The following is a 20,790-nucleotide window of genomic DNA, read 5'->3' as shown; positions in this document are numbered from 1 at the left end:
ATTGTTATTCTTTTTATTTTGGTTATCTTTACTATTTTGCTATCAATACTTTTTTTTCTTCAGTATTTTCATCATAACTTTTTTACTGTTGTATTTCTCAAACTTGTTCTGAAAATACTTTTCTTGAGCCCGAGATCTATCGGAAACAACATGTCTAACACATACAAGGTTGGGGATAAGGTTCGCATACACCTTACCCTCTCAAGACCCTACTTGTGGGATCACACTGGGTATGTTGTAGTTTACTTCATCCAAACCAGCTGTATTAATGGAAGCAGAAGTGTGATGTGTTAAAGCACAACCCCAGCTAGGAAATATTAAGTCAACAAGTTTTTAGCTTGAAAGTAATGAATAAATTGCGCTGAATTCGTATATTTTCTAATATTATGAAGACCTTGGTTCCTCTCTTCAGAAAATTGCTTCTACATTTTGAAGTTGCAATGCACCACATACTGAAGGTTTTGATACGTTTCTCTTCAAAACATTCCAGTTCATAAATATTCATCTTCTTCTTGACATCCAAACTAAAGGCACTACTTCTAATGAACATCAAAATCTTCATGCTTAACAAATCAAGTAACATCTCTAGTTCAAAAGAATCAAATATCCAATAGATATTTATTTCAGATAATCTTACAGCAGATCCCTTTCATTCCAACTCCAACTTCATAACCACCAGAGAGAAATGTGGATCAATTGGGCAGAAGCAACCTGTGAGAAAAATAAAAGATGGTCTAAATGTTTACAACATAGAATTATAATGATCATATAGGACAATTTGGGAATCAAAGAATTATGTTAAGCTAAACAAACCCCATGGATTTGCAATTATAAATCATGAAGCAGAGAGAAGAGGATCCATTCTGAATCCGTTAATGCCAAAGCTTCAGACAAAAGCCTCCAGGAACTACAGAGGATCTCTTGCTTGAGATAACATCAGAGAAAGTATCCACCAGCTGCCCAGCAAGCGATGCTGGATCTTCGATAAGGTTATCAACGAATGCCTTTACAATCCTAACATCTTGTGGTGTAGCTCTTAAGCTATACCAGGTTAAGAACTTCTGCCTGAATGTCTTATCAATATGTTCACCACATTCTAACCATCTAACTACTTTGACGTAATACTCGAAATCTTTATCTCCAGTTCCAGTACATTCTTCTTGCCATTCTCCAACTCTCTTCTTCGAAGAGCTGCCAACTTGTGGTCCATCCTCCTTCCCTGATCCATTATCAAGATCTTTGCTGCAATGTTCCGATTTCCCTTTCCGGCCAAGGCTGCCCTTCACATTCTCCAATTTGCAGGGTGTAATAGGCAAGCCAGCTTCCACACTACTGACAATTGGTGTAAATTCCAAGGCAGTCTGCGGAGGTGCATTTGACCCATTATCGGTGCTTGTCTCATCTGTTGTTTGAACATCTGAACACTGCTTGTTCTCAAGGTTTATAGCATCAGTATTCGGCAAGGAGCTTACTTTCACCATGCTATCTTCCTCATCGCCGAAAGATACCATTTCTCCTGCATTTCCTGTTTGACTTTTACCAGTAAAGGCGATTGTGTTGCAACACATGTCCGCAGAAATTGTTTTATCAGTGTTGTCACGACAAGAAAGACAATTATCCCTTCTGTTCTCATCGTCACTGCTGCAGAGAATAATGTTATTAGTTTCATCCTCCACTGAAGAAGGATTAGAAAGGTTGCTGCAATTCGTTGGTGGACTTTGACTTCTCTCAACTTCCAAGCTTTTCAAGTTCAGATTAGACAATTCATTTCCAGCTTTACTAGTGCAGAATTTAACTTCAAACATTCCCAGCTCTCTTTTGCTATCAAGGGACACGATCTTGAGAACGTAAGCTGTAGCTGGAGTCAGATCTGAGAGCACAAACCTAGTGCTAGGGGAAAACAATGTCCGAGTTGGTTCTACTGGATATTCCGTTTCATCAGCTTTCCGATGCCACAAAGTGTAACCAACAACATTCTCCATAGAAGCTCCTTCAGAACTCAAAACAACAGTCACAGATGAGGCAAAGACATCTTCAAATCTGACAAGTTTTGATCCCGTCACATAGCAATCTACAAAATATAGCCCCATGTAAATGTATTTACTTCACTTGACTTAAATGACCACCAAACTTAGACAAAGAAAAGAATGAAGGCATCACAGTAACACATGAAAAGATAGGGATTCTACAGAATCAATAAATAGATAAGGACAGTGTCTATGTCTCCAATAACAAACCTCAAATTAGAATGAGTATTACCTTTGATCTTAGAATTAGACGGAATTTGGGACACTCTCTCAGAGAGCAGGGCGTCTATGTACTCAATAGCCAAGCCACAAAGTTGCTGAACAGCTGGGCCAAATGAGAGCCTGTTCACAATACCTCTAGCCATCTTCACAGGCAAACCAGTCAGAGGGCCTACATCCGCTTCAAGCTTCTTTACTGCTTCATCAAGAACTTCACACAGCTTTTGGCAATTTTTGGTGCCAACTGAAATTTTTTGGCTCAACGAAAGCCTATAACATAATATGTCTACGCGCCTGGTATCTCTTGCCGTAATAAGTTGTTTTTTCAAAGAACTGCAAGAATTGAAGAAAACATCTTTATTTCTACATACTAACCATAGCTTGAATTCTAATCATACAAGTTTGCATATCACAATACTTAAAAGCTTATAGACATGTCATTAGTCCTTTATGGATTCTACATGGAAATAGTTCACTGTAATTCAATTATGCAATAGAAGATCAATTTCACAACAGCAAAATTTTAACATTTTATTGTAGACTTGAAGGGAAATAGATATGATAATTAGGTCAATTGCCAACTAAGATAATGCACAAAATTGAACTTCTTCGGGGAACAGGAAGACACTGATATACAAAAAACAATAAGAATCTACAGAATGGACAAAAGAGGATACAATAAAACCAGTTAGGAATTTAGTGTTCATGAACTGTACAAGGTCTTCAATCCCATCTGCAAAGATTTGTTTGCATCAAAATACGAGTTGTTTCAGAAACCGGCTCAACCAGATATAATATTTACAAAATGTCAAAATCTATCCTTCCAAAGAGTCCACAAAAGGAAGTGAGGGGTGAAGACCCACAGCTTATATCTATGCTTCTCAATTTTTGAACCAGCATAATAGCCTGTTTGGATTTAGCCGAGGGTCTATCGAAAACAGTCTCTCTGGCCTCCAGGTAGGGGTAAGGGTGCGTACATCCAATCCTCCTCATACCCTACTTGTGAGATTACACTGGGTTGTTGTTGTTGTTGTTGTGTTGTATAATAGCATGTTTGGCCAAGATTCAAAAGCAGCTTAATATGAGAAGTGGTTAATATGAGTTTGTGTTTGACTTATTAATTTGAAAAGCACTTCTGAGCAGCAATTAGTGTTTGGCTTTTAAAAAGTGCTTCTAAGTGTATTTTTCTCAAAAGTATTTTTCAAAATAGTATTTTTGGGGAGAAGCTACAATTTTTCGCTTCTCCAAAACTGCTTCTGCTTCTACTCAAAAGCATTTTTTTTTTTAAAAAGTTTGGCCAAACACTTCAACTTAGAAAAAAAAATGCACTTTTTTTACTTTTGAATTTGGAGAAGCTCGGCCAAACAGGCTATAAGACTCAATGAATGGTTACACCACATAAGAAACATGCATGCAACATCAAAGAAACTGGAAAATAAGCAAAGTACAGTAACTGTAATTTTTGGGCAACATAATGTTAACTTTAGATTCTGTTGGATGCGCAGATTCTCGTTCAAATGCACAGAGAAATAATACACCCTGCGTCCCAAGAGAAGGGTTGCAAGTAAGAAGGTTCGCGGATCAATCTTTTGTATGAATTTGTCAATTTCTTTTTAAATATACTGTTTACCCGAAAAATGGATATAGTTGAATTTATACGCAGTTCCGAAGATATGTGGTACAACTTAATACAGAATGCTAGGATGAATAAAAGGATGAATATGGGTTAGAGAAAACGTAATCCAAGCGAATCAATTATGAACAGTGAATTTAGGATTTAACAAAATAGAAATCAATCCAAGAAACTAGAAAGATCACTTTTCCTTATAGAGGAAATAATACAGTTTTGATAGTCTAAATCTCCAAAAAAGATCCCCTACAAGAGTGATAAAACAAGCCCTTTTATAGTGAAAAGGGTTTGGCTCCAAGTATAATAAAATAAACATTCAGTGGGAGACCCATGATAAATCAGCTTTTCCATAATTTTTGCCAAGATTCCCTCTAGTGAGATTACAACGGCTTTTGTCTGCGAGCTCGATCTTGCTTAGAATCCTCGATTTTGGTTCGAGCTTGACTTCGGTTCGAACTCGTGATCTTGGCTCGAGCCCGATCCTGGTTCGAGCCTTGGGATAGATTCCAGGTCGATGTAGGTTGGTTTTTGGATTATCAGCACAATAGATCTACCCGTGCCATGGTTCGATTCTTATTCGAGTTTGATTATGATATCGATCTCAACACGGACCGGCCTCTCGGGGCTTTAGGTTAGTTCGTTCCCCCCTTCGGGATCTTACTTTGATACACCACCCTTCGAACCATATCGGACATGCCAAGGATGAAATCCATTTTGATCGTATACAGATAGTCCCCTCGTTTCTCAGAAAGAAATATGGCGAGAAACGATATGATTTTCAACGGCTCGATCGGATTATATCTTATCGATTCCATCAAGTTCGACCATGACGCACATGATAGCTGTCTTGTTGATTTAGTCTTTCAAGGCATTTAATGCATGTCAGGCGGTGGTCGGCCACTGCTGATAACGAACCGCCGTCGATTTGAACCTTTAAATAACTCTCACCTTTAACTTTTACCATTTTTGCATCTTCTATCTTCTAAAATTTCTCAATTTCTTCTTTATACTCTCCAGCCTACTAAAAAGCTGTGATTTCTTTTCGAAAAGACCCCTCAATTCTACCAAATCTCTATTACTTTCTTCTACTCCTTATTTTTGAATTCAAAAAATGGCAAAAACATCGCAAACCGTTCCTCAGAAAGACCGCCGATGAGACACCGACGGAGCCACGGCCAGAGGAGTGTGTCCCCGAGGCGTGCGTCCTTACTTCAGATTTTAAAGTTGATAAAGGTTCATCGGTCCCTGGCCGGTGTGAGCCGGTATCGAGGTACATGTGTTCGATTACTGAGAAGCACCTCGATTTGTTAAAAAAGGACTGCAATTGGGGGAAACAATAAGTGATAATACCTACCCCTGACGAAGACATCACTTCTCACGTGAAAGGGTTTTTGAACGTATATACTTACCCTTTCACTTTGGGTCCCCTCGATTCCGTCGTTATCGACTTCTGTCGACAGTATCAGGTAACCTTAGGCCAGGTCCATCCTTCTTTGTGGCGGATCGTTATTCTGATCCGATATTTCGTGAGCAAAATCGAGGGGATGTCGTTCACCCTCGATCATCTTATCCGGCTGTATCGTCCCCGACTTTTTCGGGGAGGGTTAATAAAACTCCAGCGTCGGGCTACCAAGGCTTTGTTCTCGAGTATTGAAGAGGACAGGGACCGGGGTTGGATGAGCAGGTTCGTTTGAGTAAGGACTTCGGACCTGATCCCGACTGAAAAGATGCCCTTTCCCGAGGAGTGGAATCTGAAACGTAAGTGTGATTTTGCTATTGCTTCTATTTGGTTATTTCATTTGTTCTCTTATCGATGCTCCTCTTTTCGTGATGTAGCGGTTCCCTGGATGCCCGGAGCAGTTCCCGACCTCAAGAATTGGGTACGGGATCTTGTTTCGACTTCCACATACGCCGAACGCTCATGGCGTGATTTGTCTAAAGGTCGATGGAAGGCCAAAAATCATGGTAAGCTCATTTCTCGGACTCTAACGAGGCATTTCTCGATATTTTTTATAAGGTTTCCCATATGTAGGTTTGGGTAGGGATGCGGTCTTGATACCTCTGTCTAATGAGGAGGATGTCCCTACCTTCGTTCCAAAGCCGGTGAAGGAAAATAAAAGGAAGAGAGCTTCGTTGCCCGAATATCCAAAACCGAAGAAGAGGACGGCTCGTAAGCCAAACAAGAACGTTATTCCTTTGACCGTAGAATCCGTTTTACGCCTAAGGGATGAGGAAGAAGAGGAAGAGGATAATGAGTCCACGTTGGCGTTCCGAACGAAGAGAGCCACCGATGCTTCAACGCCGACTGGATCGATGATGCCCTATGGGCTCCATCTCGAACTGAAAATATACCGGAGAGAGGTTCTGGTAGAGTCCCCGAACTATCGGATGTCAAAGACGCCTCTCACCGGAATCAACCGGCAGGGGTTACAATCGAAGAGCCCTTCGAACCCCTCCAAGCCGAGGGGAATGCTCCGAGCGAGTCACTTGGGGCAGCAGTGATCGAGGACTCGCCTACCTTTCCCGCCTTTTTCGCAGGGGTGATTCAGGAAGCTCAAGCTCTGGGGGCCCTCGATCTAGGTTGATGAAGAGGATCCGTTTCGTGACCTGTTTACTGGTATCGAGGATGTTGCCGGTGCCGGTGATGAATCAGATCTTTTTCACGATTTGCGGCAGGCTTTGAACCAGGTGAGTCTCTATGTTCATTTTGTCGGTATTGCCTTTATGTTCGTCTTTCGTTAACTTCGCTTCTTGTTCCTCCGTAGGCTGCGGCGGTCCATCGAGAACAATGTTCTCGTTCCCATAATGAGCTGCATCGATACGCGGCCGACCTAAAACGCACTACCGATGAGAGGAACTCTCTCAAACTTTCCTTAGGGCAGAGAGAGGAGGAAATAAAAGATCTCCGAGCCGAGCTGGCCAAGGCTTATCGAGATCAGAATAATTTGTCTGAGCAGGTAATGATGATTTTGAAAGCCTATGGGTTCGATACCAGAATGGTAGCTAACATTTCGGTCTCGCAGCTGCAGCAAAAAATCGAGATGATAGGGAAGCTGCGCGAGGAGGTCGATGTGATAAGGATGGAATCCTTGCGGTGGAAAGAAGGTATGGACTGCTTTGCTGCAGAAAAGGAGACTGCTCGAGCCCAGTTATCATCGTCTGAAGCCCAACTTCAGACAATGAAAGAAAAAGGCCTGGTTCAAGCAAGAAAAATTGAGGAGCTCGAGTCTCGGTTGGCCTCAGTACTCACCAAGGCCGAATCCGATGCTGAAATGGCAAAGACTTATGTGGATGCGCTCGTGGCCGTCTATCGGGCTGATGCTGAAGCTGCCCAAGTTCAGGCAAGAGAGGCAGCCGAATCCGCCAATGGTCGGGCGCATTGGGTCGCCGAACTTGCTAAGTACCGATCCAGGAGAGAAACTCTCGAGGAGATTCATGCTCGCGGCTTCGATCTCACAGAAGAGATAAAAAAGGCAAAAGAACTTGAAGCTGATGCTGAAGCTCTGGTTTTCGATGATGATGACGACGACGATGGGAGCAAAAGCAGATCCGAGAACGGGGGGGACCTGATAAAGAAGAGACCGCTCCCGTTTAAATTTTTTTTTTTTTTTATTTTTTTTTGCTGTAGCCACCTATGTAGATAATTTTTGTGTATAAGCATATCTCTATGTATTAAACCATTTAATCAAACTTGAACCTCGTAATTTCTGCAACCGAGTGAACGTTTATTCAAACTTGGGGCAATGTATCCCTTTAGGCTTTTGACGATCGAGCGGGTGTTCGCTTGTGCTTGTATCGATGTAGCCCGCAGGCTATTTGGTCGAATGAGTGTTTGCTCGAACTTGAAATAAAAAATAGGTCGTAGGCTTGATCGAGTGAATGATTCGAACTCGAATTAATGCAGCCCGTAGGCTATTTGGTCGAGTGAGTGTTTTCTCGAACTCGAAACGAAAAATAGCCCGTAGGCTCGATCGAGTGAATATTTTGAACTCGAATTGATGCAGCCCGTAGGCTATTTGGTCGAGTGAGTGTTTGCTCGAACTCGAAATAAAAAATACCCTGTAGGTCTGATCGAGTGAATGATTCGAACACGAATTGATGCAGCCCGTAGGCTATTTGGTCGAGTGAGTGTTTGCTCAAAGTCGAAATGAAAAATATCCCGTAGGCCTGGTCGAGTGAATGATTCGAACGCGAATCGATGCAGCCCGTAGGCTATTTGGTCGAGTGAGTGTTTGCTCAAACTCGAAATGAAAAATAGCCCGTAGGCCTGATCGAGTGAATGATTCGAACTCGAATTGATGCAGCCCGTAGGCTATTTGGTCGAGTGAGTGTTTGCTTGAACTCAAAATGAAAAATAGCCCGTAGGTTCGATCGAGTGAATATTTCGAACTCGGATTGATGCAGCCCGTAGGCTATTTGGTCGACTGAGTGTTTGCTCGAACTCGAAATGAAAAAATAGCCCGTAGGCTTAATGGTCGCATTATATCTTAATTCTTCGCATGTTATTACATGCCCGGGTTCGGGCCAATTTATACGAGCATGGCTCGCTTCGACCATTTGGCTCTTTACAGTTTTCCTATCGGGACCCTGTTGCTGTGAAGTAATTCTCTTACGAGGCCTCGGATATCATTATAAATGTTGCACGACCAGTGGTTGCCTCATTAAAAACCTTGCCGAAAAACCCATTTGGGATAAAATCGGTATAAGGAAAAAAGAGTGCAACGCGTGCTTTCTGATGAGAGATCTGTCCCTTGTTTGGACTTCTGCAGGGGTCAGTTTTGAGATATAAACGAATATGGAAAGGTTGTACCTTAACAGTAGTACCGTTTTAGGTGTGATACATTCCAGTTGTTTGATAACTGCTTGCCGTTTATAACGCCGATCCTGTACGGCCCCTTTCCGATGTCCTCGAGTACCTGATATGGTCCTTCCCAATTCGGTCCTAGCTTCCCTTTATTCGGATTCCAGGTATTGATGGTGATTTTTCTCAACACTAAATCCCCAGGCTTGAAATGGCGGAGCTTGGTTCTTTGATTATAATACCTTTTGATTCGCTGCTTTTGGGCGGCCATTCGAACGAGGGCAGTTTCTCGCCTTTCGTCCGATAGTTCGAGGCTTGTGTTCATAGCCTCGTTATTTGATTCTTCCCTCGAGAATCGAAATCTGGCACTGGGTTCACCAACCTCGACTGGTATCAATGCTTCGGATCCATATACTAAGGAGAACAGGGTCGCCCCCGTACTGGATTTTGATGTTGTCCGATATGCCCAAAGGACTTCGGGTAGGATTTCTCTCCATCTCCCTTTAGCATCATTCAATCTCTTATTTAAGTTTTGAATGACAGTTTTATTCATTGATTCGGCCTGCCCGTTCCCACTGGGGGTGGTACGACGTCGACAGTATCCTTCTTATCTTGTGGTCTTCGAGGAATCCTGTTACTTTGCTGCCAATGAATTGCTTTCCATTGTCACATACTATTTCGGCGGGTATCCCAAACCGGCATATGATATGATCCCAAATAAAGTCTATAACTTCTTTCTCTCTTATTTTCTCGAACGTCTGTGCTTCAACCCATTTAGAAAAATAGTCAGTCATAAACAAAATGAATTTGGCTTTACCTGGGGTCGATGGCAGAGGGCCGACGATATCCATTCCCCATTTCATGAAAGGCCATGGGGATAGGACCGAGCGGAGTTGCTCTCAGGGCTGGTGGATCATTGGTGCGAACCTTTGACATTTATCACATTTACGAACGAATTCCTTCATATCTTTGCCCATATCGATCCAATAATACCCTGCTCTGATTATTTTTTGGGCCAATGTGTCGGCTCCAGAGTGATTCTCGCAAGTACCCTCATGCACTTCCCGTAGGATATAATCGACATCCCCCGGACCCAAGCATACCGCCAATGGTCCGTCGAACATTCTTTGGTACAGTGTTCCATCTGGAGCCAGAGTGAATTGAGCAGCCTTGGTCCGTAGGGTTCTGGAATCTTTAGGGTCCAATGGGAGTTTTTCGTTTTTCAAATATTCGATATACTTGTTTCTCCAATCCCAGGTTAAGCTTGTAGAATTTATTTCGGCGTGTCCTTCTTCGATTACCGATCTCGAAAGTTGAACTACATTCCCCGAGCCTGTATCATCTACCTCAACCGATGACCCCAAATTCGCCAGTGCGTCGGCCTCATTATTTTGTTCCCGTGGCACATGTCGTAAAGTCCATTGTTTGAAATGGCGCAAAGTGGTAAGCAGTTTATCTAAATACCTCTGCATTCTACCTTCTCGAACTTCGAAAGTTTTGTTTACTTGACTTACCCACCATCAAGGAGTCGTAGTTGGCTTCGATGATTTCTGCTCCCAAATTTCTAGCTAGCTCGAGGCCTGCAATCATGGCTTCGTACTCGGCTTTGTTGTTAGTCAACCTGATAGTTTTAATAGATTGTCTAATAATGCCACCCGTGGGTGGTTTCAAAACTATGCCCAGCCCGGACCCTTTTACGTTTGAAGCCCCATCCGTAAAAAGGATCTATACCCCCGATGATGTATCTGATTTCAACATTTCTTTTTCGGCTTCGGGTACGAGGGCTGGTGTGAAATCGGCCACGAAGTCTGCTAGGACTTGAGACTTAATAGCCGTGCGGGGTCGATATTCAATATCGTACCCACTGAGTTTGACGGCCCATTTGGCCAGTTGGCCCGATAACTCGGGTTTGTGCAAAATATTATGAAGTAGGTAAGTAGACAATATGCATATGGGGTGACATTGGAATTATGGCCTTAACTTCCTCGAGGCGCTTATCAGTGCAAGCGCCAACCTTTCTAGGAGCGGATATCTAGTTTCCGCCTCTCCCAAGGTTTGACTTGTATAATAAACTGGGAATTGCGTACCTTGCTCTTCTCGAACTAGGACACCGCTTACGGCGACTTCCGATACTGCCAAGTACAAACAAAGTTTCTCATCGATTTTTGGAGTGTGAAGCAGTGGTGCGCTTGATAGATATCGTTTTAGTTCTTCTAATGCTTGTTGGCACTCCGGGGTCCAAGAAAAATCGTTCTTCTTTTTGAGTGGAGAAAAATATTTATGACTTCGATCGGACGATCTTGATATGAATCGGCTTAGGGCGGCGATCCGACCCGTTAGTCTTTGCACGGCCTTCACACTGTCTACGATGGTGATGTCTTCGACGGCCCTGATTTTATCGGGGTTAATCTCTATTCCCCGATGTGATACCATGAAGCTGAGGAACTTGCCCGAACCGACCCCGAAGGCACATTTTTCAGGGTTGAGCTTCATTTTGTATTTTCTCAGAATCTCGAACGTTTCCTGCAAATGAATTAAATGGTCCTCTGCGCGCAGGGATTTGACTAACATGTCATCAATATAAACCTCCATTGATTTTCCTATTTGTTCTTCGAACATTTTATTCACTAGGCGTTGGTAAGTGGCCCCTATGTTTTTTAGCCCGAAGGGCATCACATTATAACAATACGTTCAATATTTGGTGACAAATGAGGTTTTTTCCTGGTCCTCCGAGTTCATCTGTATTTGATTATACCCGGAGTAGGCATCGAGAAAAGTGAGGATCTTGTGGCCGGCCGTGGCATCGATCATGCGATCGATGTTGGGCAACGAAAAAGAATCTTTGGGGCATGCTTTGTTCAAATCCTTATAGTCCACGCACATTCTAAGTTTGTCTCCTTTTTTAGGGACTACAACTACGTTGGCCAACCATTCAGGATATTTTACCTCCCGAATGGACCCTATTTTGAGAAGTTTGGTTACCTCGTCTTTTATGAAGGCGTTCTTTCTATCGGACTGGGGTCTTCTTTTTTGCTTCACCGGTCTGAACCTATGATCCAAACTTAGCTGATGCGTCGTTATGTCCGGCGGGATCCTTGTTATATCTAAATGGGACCAGGCGCAACAATCGATGTTATTGATAAGAAATTGAACGAGTTTTTTCCTGAGTTTAGGGCTCAACCCCGTTCCCAAGTATACCTTTTGCTCGGGCCGACGCTCGATTAATATGACTTGCTCGAGCTTCTCGATCGTCGATTTTGTGGCATCGGAATCATCGGGAATTATGAAAGATCGAGGGACCCTTTGGTCCCCACCCTCTTCGACTTTCTGGTTGTCTGGATGGGTTGAAGTCGCTGTCTGTGATTGCTATTTGGTGTCCCGTTCTCCTTACGGGCCCGATCCTTTTATCGGCGAAAGTGAGGACATTGGTTTGGCTTTGTCGACGGCGAACATTTCTTTTGCGGTTGGTTGCTCTCCGTATACCATTTTGACATCTCCCGACGCCAGAAATTTGAGGACCTGGTGTAGGGTTGAAGGCACGGCTCTCATGTTGTGGATCCATGGTCTTCTGAAAAGGGCGTTATACCTCATATCGCCTTCGATCATGTGAAACTTTGTTTCCGGGACAGTTCCGGCCACGTTTATTGGTAAGGCTATCTCCCTTTTGGTGGTTTCGCATGCCATATTGAACCCGTTTAGGACCAGAGTTGCAGGTACGATCCGATCCTGCAGGCCGAGCTACTCTACTACCTTCAATCAGATGATATTGGCCGAGCTACCTGGATCGATCAACACACGCTTAATTTTAGTTTTATTTATGAGTACGGATATTACCAGTGCATCGTTGTGAGGTTGGATGACCCCCTCTGCGTCTTCATCACTGAAGGACAAAGTCCCCATGGGTACGTAGTCTTGAGTCCGAGATCGCTTTTCCCTCACCATCGATGTTCTAGTGCGCTTAAGCATCGGTCCCCGGGGGGTATCGGTGCCGCCGATGATCATGTGGATAACGTGTTGTGGTTCTTCTTGCTCGTTCTGCTTGCTGAAATCCCTACTTCTAAAATGGCTCTTCGCCCTATCACTCAGAAACTCCCGAAGATGCCCTTTGTTAAATAGGCGAGCTATTTCCTCTCTTAGTTGCTTGCAATCTTCCGTTCTGTAGCCATGGGTACCATGATATTCACACGTTTGATTGGGATTTCTATGGGCAGGATTGGTTTGCATTGGTCGAGGCCATTTAGTGTCTTCGATGCATCCGATGGCCGACAAGAGAGCGGATGCGCCCACGCTGAAGTTATATTCCGATAATCGAGGTGCTTCTATAGGCTCGGCATATTTGTCGAAGCCGCTCTTACTCATAAGCCCTCGAGAATTTTGTCCCCGATTAATTCTTTGACTGTTCCGAACTGCGCTGCGTGTTGAACCATTGTTTACTCGATCGGTGATGTACGGTCGATATCGGTCTCTATTTGACCTTTGCTCTCTGTCGATCTGCTTTTGATTACTAACTGTCTTGTTCTGATGAACAGGTCCGTACGGGGTCCCCGACTGATCATCCTCGACCCTAATTTTTGATTGATATCGGTTGTGCACATCTGCCCAAGTTACCGCCGGATACTCGATCAAATTTTGCTTCAGCCGATGTGATGCTGTCGAACTTAGCTCGTTCAACCCTTGGGTGAAAGCTTGTACGGCCCAGTCGTCGGTGACCGGGGGTAATTCCATGCGTTCCATTTGAAATCGGGATACGAATTCCCTCAGCATCTCTCCCTGCCTTTGCTTTACTTTGAAGAGGTCTGATTTTCTCGTTGTAACCTTTATGGCTCCAGCATGTGCTTTTACGAACGAATCTACTAACATGGCAAAAGAATCGATGGAATTTGGTAGTAAATTGTGGTACCAAATCATAGCTCCTTTCGAGAGGGTCTCCCCAAACTTTTTCAATAGCACGGATTCGATCTCATCATCTTCCAAATCGTTGCCTTTTATGGCACATGTGTAAGAAGTGACATGTTCGTTAGGATCGGTCGTAGCGTTATATTTGGGAATTTCGGGCATACGGAACTTTTTGGGGATTGGCTTCGGTGCCGCACTTGAAGGAAAAGGCTTTTGTATGAATTTTTTTGAATCAAGCCCTTTTACCATTAGTGGAGCCCCCGGGATTTGATCGACCCTGGCGTTATACGTTTCCACCCTCTTGTCGTTTGCTTCGACTCATTTTGTAAGTTCCTCGAGCAATTTAGTAATTCCGGGAGTAGTCCCCGATTCCTGCTCGTTAGATTTTACTATGGCAGGCTCTGTTCTGGGGGTGACCTCTCGAAGTAACCCCTGTCGGACCTCTCGAAGTGGATTGGAAATCGGCCTGCTTTGTGCTTGAGTTTGGCTCTATAGCCGAGCCATCGCTAATTGCTGGGCTTGCAACATCTCAAAGATCATGCGTAACCTGGCCCCGATCTCCTCTGGGTTTTGGGTGTTTTGGGCTACGGATCGAGCACCGCCCTGAATGCTTCTTTCCGGTTCGAAACGCTGGTTTGCTTCCAAAGCAATTTGTGAATTGACATCTAGTGGTATTTTGGCTCGAATCTTGGGTAGTGCCATGTTGTTGGTTTCATCTTGAAGGCCAGCTTCGTAATCGGTCGGTGAAGCCATTCGGTCGGTGGTTATTTGTAGCCGAACCTGAATTGAAGGTGTTTTCGGAAATAAGTGACCACTGTTATCCTCGACCCACGGTGGGCGCCAAACTGTTTACCCGAAAAATGAATATAGTTGAATTTATATGCAGTTCCGAAGATATGTGGTACAACTTAACACAGAATGCTAGGACAAATAAAAGGATGAATATGGGTTAGAGAAAACATAATCCTGGCGAATCAATTATGAATAGTGAATTTAGTATTTAACAAAATAGAAATCAATCCAAGAAACTAGAAAGATCACTTTTCCTTATAGAGGAAATAATACAGTTTTGATAGTCTAAATCTCCAAAAACGATCCCCTACAAGAGTGATAAAACAAGCCCTTTTATAGTGAAAAGGGTTTGGCTCCAAGTATAATAAAATAAACATTCAGTGGGAGACCCATGATAAATCAGCTTTTCCATAATTTCTGCCAAGATTCCCTCTAGTGGGATTACAACGGCTTTTGTCTGCGAGCTCGATCTTGCTTAGAATCCTCGATTTTGGTTCGAGCTTGACTTTGGTTTGAACTCGTGATCTTGGCTCGAGCCCGATCCTGGTTCGAGCCCTAGGATGGATTCCAGGTCGATGTAGGTTGGTTTTTGGATTATCAGCATGATAGATCTACCCGCGCCATGGTTCGATTCTTGTTCGAGTTTGATTATGATATCGATCTCAACACGGACCGGCCTCCCCGGGCTTTAGGTTAGTTCGTTCCCCCCTTCGGGATCTTACTTCGATACACCACCCTTCGAACCGTACCGGACATGCCAAGGATGAAATCCATTTTGACCGTATACATATACATAAACTAAAACTACATAAAAGTACATAAAATAAAATATTCTAGAGTAAAACATCTAAAAAGATGTTTGGACTACGAAAAAAGGTAGTGAGAAAAATCTGTTAAACTTCCTAAATAGAAAGTGTCACTTTTGAGATGAAGGTGTAAAAAGATCTTTGAAATACTATTTCCCAATCTCATATAGAGACGTTGATCTATATATCTGTTCCATATTTCATAGATTTGATCCTATGTTTCATTTTTTTTTATTTGTTTACTTATTTATTCCATCAGATGCCCTAGTCAATTATTTAATATCCAGATCATGGAAATTTCAGTTAGTACATATCATCACAACAACAACAATAAAAAACCTAATGAATTCCCACAAGTGAGGTCTGAGGAGGGTAATATGTACGCAGACCTTACCCCTACCATGAGAGTGCAGAGAAGCTATCTTCGATAGACCCTCAGCTAAAGAAAAGATGAAAAGAAGTAGTGACAACAAGAAAAAACAACAACGAGATATCAAGAAACGTAAAGTGAAAGATAGCAATCAAACAGCAAGTAGTAATAGCAATCTAAGAATAAGAAAAATACAATACTAACACTAATATTACCCGGTATGAGAAAGAAAAAGGAAACCGCTCGACTACCTACTATTCTTCTATCCTAATCATCGACCTCCACACCCTCCTATCATGGGTCATGTCCTCGATAAGCTTAAAATACGTCATGTTCTGCCTAGTCACCTCTCCCCAATACTTCTTAGTCCTACCTCTACTTTCCTCGTACCCACCAAGGACAACCTCTCACACCTCCTAATTGGGGCATTTGCGTTTCTCTTCATATGCCTCAACATCTTAGCCTCGCCTCCGCATCTTATCCTCCACGAGGGCCACTCCCACCTTTGCCCGGATATCTTCATTCCTAATCTTATCTAACCTAGTATACTCGCACATTCATCCCAACATCTTAATTTCAACTACTTTTATCTTCTGGGCATAAGAGTTGTTGACTAACCAACACTCTACCCCTTATAACATAATCATTCTAGCCACCACATTGTAGACCTTACCGTTGAGTTTTAGTGGCATATTCTTATCACACATGACACCGGATACGAGCCTCCATTTCATCCACCATGCTCTGATACGATGTGTAACATCCTCGTCAATCTCCCCATTTTCTTGGATTACTAACCCATGGTACTTGAACATCTTCTCTTGGGATGACTTGTGTATCAAGCCTCACATCCATGTCTGCTTCCTGGGTCCCGTTGCTGAACTTGAACTCCAAGTATTTTATCTTGGTCCTGCTCAACTTGAAACGTATAGTCTCTAGGGTCTGTTTCCAAGCCTCCAGCCTCCTGTTAACACTACGTTGCGTCTCGTCAATCAGAATTATATCATCTGCAAATAACATACACCATGGCACCTCCCCTTGAATGTTGCGCGTCAGTGCATCCATCGCCAAGAAAAATAAAAATGGGGTAAGAGTTGATCCCCAGTGCAACCCAATCACAACAGGGAAGTACTCCTTAGGAGGTAAAACTTGATATTCTTCTGAAGTACAGTAACCTTGCAGAGGCAACATCAGCAGATTCATAAACTATACGTACTTTCATGAATGGTAAACAACCTTGGCAGCACAACCAACATGCTGGCACTGATATCTGCTCTAGTATAGTCTTTCTCAGCAGTCTTAGGGTCCCCTTTGACAAAGTAAAGGTTAAAAAGCAAGGCATCATAGTTAGCTGCAAATCTAACCCTTAGTCCATCACCCACAGTTAGTCTATCCATTAGTCGAATCATTTTGGAGACAACACAACAATTGTCTCACAAACTCAAATCTTGTGATGTAGGTGGATTAGATAAATAATTATAGATGAAACCAATACAACCAGTTGGGACAAAATGCGCTTTCGGGGAGTAATAAAAGATGGTGAATCCAAAGACATGGGTAACAAATAGCTTTTAAACTCTAGGACTATGATCAAAGCTTTAGAAAATGAAAAACAAATCTGGCAAAATAATAGAAGGAAAAATACAGGAAAATTGTAGTCATGGGACCAAGGCTAGGAGCAAAGTAGGAATCAAAAGCTTTGGTCGTTGCACAATGTCTTTGTTGATCTCAAACGCACTGCATATAAAGGGCTTTTAAGTTCCTTTATCAAAAAGAAAAAGGAAAAAAAGTGTGATTCGAAATTCTTTATATATTAATCTTTTAGCACATGTGAGACATCAAATTCAAAATTATAATTATATACCAAACATGATGAGCTCGGAGCTCCAAAACAAGCTGGTGGAGCTCGTAGAACCCAGGGAAGGTCATAACCCACGGCTCCCACGAGCTCAATAATCTATACAAGCTTATGGTAGTAAAATTATGCAATGTTCCAAATACCGAAAGATGTAATGATCAAATAGTGGAGGACACGGAACAACTATTATTAGACACTCTCCTCAAGATTATCGTACTAGAGTTGGCTCCTCTCAATTCTCCCTTTAACAACAACGGTAGATAGGAACCGAACTGTCTTACGTCGTTCTAAACCCAACTCACATACCACTTGGATCGGCGAACAACTGAATCCTTTAAAACAAAATTGAAACTGCAATCAAGGTTTGAGGCCTTAATTTACAAATTACTCTCCTTAACCTCCTCGACATTTATTCCAAAAAGTGCAACCTCTGAACTAGACACTAGGTTAACCCCGGGGGTTAGTCTGATCCTGATTATCTTTCATTAACTGGTTTCAGGTCATAGGAGGCCCTGGTCCATCACTTCATGTATCTCAAATCACTCAAGCTCACCATTTGTCAACCAACCTCACTCCATCAGCACCCTTCTTTCTAATCTTTTTAACTCATAATAATGAACCAGAAAACAAACGAATATATATATATATAAAAACATGGCTCATAAAAAACATGCCTTAATTTGTGCACTGGATCTTTCAATAAATAATAAGTTTAGCTTCTTTTTCAGTTGACAATTGCTCTCAAGAATGTTTGCTTAAGAATGCCCTTGTTCCCAAACCACTTATTTTGGATAAAAGATTTTGAACATCCAATAGTACCATTATATTACAATTAATCAAGGAAAGTTCTGACAAGAACAAATTTCTACATATTATCCAAGAATGTGAACTTCGCTTTTGAACTTGGAAATAATGCCTACGGACTCGGAGAGCAACTTTTAATACTTATTTATCTTATCTTAATTTTGCCAAAGTTCAAACAACTTAGTAAATTTACTTTTGTTCAAAATTTCACATTAATATCCTTTCTAACATAACTTCAACAAGGAAGAAAGCTTCTGACACTTCCAATAACGTTATTCGTTGCAGCTAGAAAAGTATTTTGTTTATTTCGCTATTTCTCTTTTTAGTGAAATAGCTATAGCTCCACACTTGATCTTAATCAAAAGGACGAGAAAGGTATGAAAACAACAATAGTTCTACCCTTTTTTTGATGAAGTAAATAATTATCATTAATAAAAAGGCACTGAAAAGATGCAGAATACAAGGTAGCAAAAAAGATAGCTCCAAAACAATGTCTATGCTAGAACCAGAGAGCTAACAAAATCCAAAAACATTATCAACATTGTTTATAGGGAAATGAAAATGCCAACTAAACAATCTAATAAAGCATTTTGCTTGATAGTGTAAGTTGGAGTTGAGACCCCACCAACAATAGTTTCTAACCTATTACCAAACCCTTTATAAGAAGCTTTTCTAACTGCATTATTCTAGCAAAAGAAGCACTTAACAACCCTCACTTTCGTTCTATTTGAATTGGATGTATACAATCTTTCAAATATTTCTTTTCACAGTAGAATACTCCGCTTTGGCCAGTCAAGAATTCTCATATCCAGAAGATGAAAGTAGCAGAAATGAGGATGTTGAGGTAGATATGCAGGCATACTAGGTTGCATAAGATTAGGAATGAAGACATACAGACGAAGGTAGGGGTGGTGCCTATGGAAGACAAAATGCGGGAAGCGACGCTTCGATGGTCCGGGCACGTGCAAAGGAGAAGCCTTGATGCCCCGATTAGGAGATGCGAGCGGTTGGCCTTGACAGGTATAAGAAGAGGTAGAGGTCGGCCTAAGAAATATTTGGGAGATGTGATCAGGCAGGACATTACGCGACTCCAGCTCACCGAGGACATGATCTTTGATAGAAAGGTTTGGAGGGCGAGGATTAGGGTCGTAGGTTAGTAGGTAGTTGAGCATTTTTCTATTCTATTGTGGGTGTTAGGCTAGTTTGTTAGTGTCTTGCTTTAGTTTGATAGTGGTACTTGTTGTGTTCGTACTATTTTTCTGCTCTGATTTCCTAGTACCTTTCCATTGTTCTAATTATTGATATTGCTTTTTCCATTTATTTTTTTGATTTCTAGGTCGCTGGTACTATCTTCCTGGCGTATATTGTTGTTACTGTTCCTTTTCCTCTTTTTAATCTCCTTGTGTCGAGGGTATTTCAAAAATAGCCTCTCTAGCCCCAGGGTAGAGGTAAGCTCTGCATACACACTACCCTTCCCAGATCCCACATGTGGGATTATACTAGGTTGTTGTACTCCGCTTTGGGGTTGTGCTAGTCTTACACATATGGATGAACTAATAGATTAGTCCATACTCTTTGTAAAGTTTGGAATAACACGAGGGACCCTAAAAGAGAATGATCAATAAAATACCATGTCGGATTAATAGAAAGTTTCGATCATATTTTAATACCCTGTATTGCTATTAAACTGTGAAAGAGTTCTTAGAATAAAACAAAATGAAGTTGGGTTGAAGAAATAAGTCTAGGATCAATTATATTTAAGCAAGAACATACCCAACTACTTAAATTATAGATGGCACTTGGTATGATTCTTCATATACCAGAAACCGTTTACATTCTCCTTTCCAATTTACACCCTCAAGGCAAAGAACCCCCTGTAACGACCCATCCGGTTGTTTGGAGAGAATTAGCCTCGAACCCCTATTTATTGCTCCCTCTACTTTATTTAGTGGTTATGTAACTTGCCAGGAGGATTTGTTTTTGATTTCGAAGTGAAATGGGACACATAGTCCTTAAAATGGAAATTTAAGTCGTAGGAATCAACCATAGTTCGAACTGTATGAAGACGACTCCGGAATGAAGTTTCAACGGTTCAAATAGCTCTGTAGGATATTTTGGTCTTAGTAGTGTGTTTGGATGTTGAATTGGAGGTCTGTAGGTCATTTTAGCGTCAATTGGCGAATGTTGGAAATTTAATGAATTTTTGGAGAATTTGACTGGGAATGGACTTTTTGATATCGGGGTTGGATTGTGATTCTGGAAGTAGGAATATGTCTGTAATGTCAACTATGACTTGTGTGCAAAATTTGAGGTCAATCGGACTTGATTTGATAGGTTTCGGCGTCGGATGTAAAAGTTTAAAACTTTGAAGTTGATTAGGCTTGAATCGATGTATAATTCATGTTTTTAGCATTGTATGATGTTATTTAAAGGCTCGACTAAGTTCGTGTGATATTTTAGGACTGGTTGGTATATTTGGTTGAGGTCCCGGGGACCTCGAGTGAGTTTCGGATGGTTAACGGATTATTTTTGGACTTAGAAGATTTTTTGGTGATGGGCTGGTTCTGGTGTAATCGCACTTGCGCAA

The 20,790-nt window shown here is 41.9% G+C and overlaps 1 protein-coding gene across 3 annotated transcripts in view; it reads right to left on the bottom strand.

The window, feature by feature from the left end:
- Positions 1 to 540: 540 nt before the first annotated feature.
- LOC142164209 (VIN3-like protein 2) overlaps positions 541 to 20,790 on the bottom strand; it is a 31,015-nt gene continuing 10,765 nt past the window's right edge. The window contains exons 1-4 of one of the 3 annotated variants that reach the window (XR_012694853.1): positions 2,963 to 3,091; positions 2,260 to 2,579; positions 814 to 2,071; positions 541 to 711 (exon numbers count right to left, since the gene is read on the bottom strand). Coding sequence is in view for 2 of the 3 variants with exons in the window: in XM_075221630.1 (XP_075077731.1) it covers positions 873 to 2,071; positions 2,260 to 2,579; positions 2,963 to 2,979 (1,536 nt within the window). In the remaining variant the exon portion in view is untranslated. Of the gene's footprint in view, positions 2,072 to 2,259; positions 2,580 to 2,962; positions 3,092 to 20,790 lie in introns of those variants that run through there. The other 2 variants (XM_075221630.1, XM_075221629.1) reach the window with 2 other exon arrangements.

The sequence above is a fragment of the Nicotiana tabacum genome, chromosome 9 (genome assembly GCF_000715075.1).
Source record: "Nicotiana tabacum cultivar K326 chromosome 9, ASM71507v2, whole genome shotgun sequence".
Lineage (NCBI taxonomy): Eukaryota > Viridiplantae > Streptophyta > Magnoliopsida > Solanales > Solanaceae > Nicotiana > Nicotiana tabacum.
The sequence above is the reverse complement of the archived record's forward strand: the minus strand, read 5'-3'. Positions and strand labels throughout refer to the sequence as shown.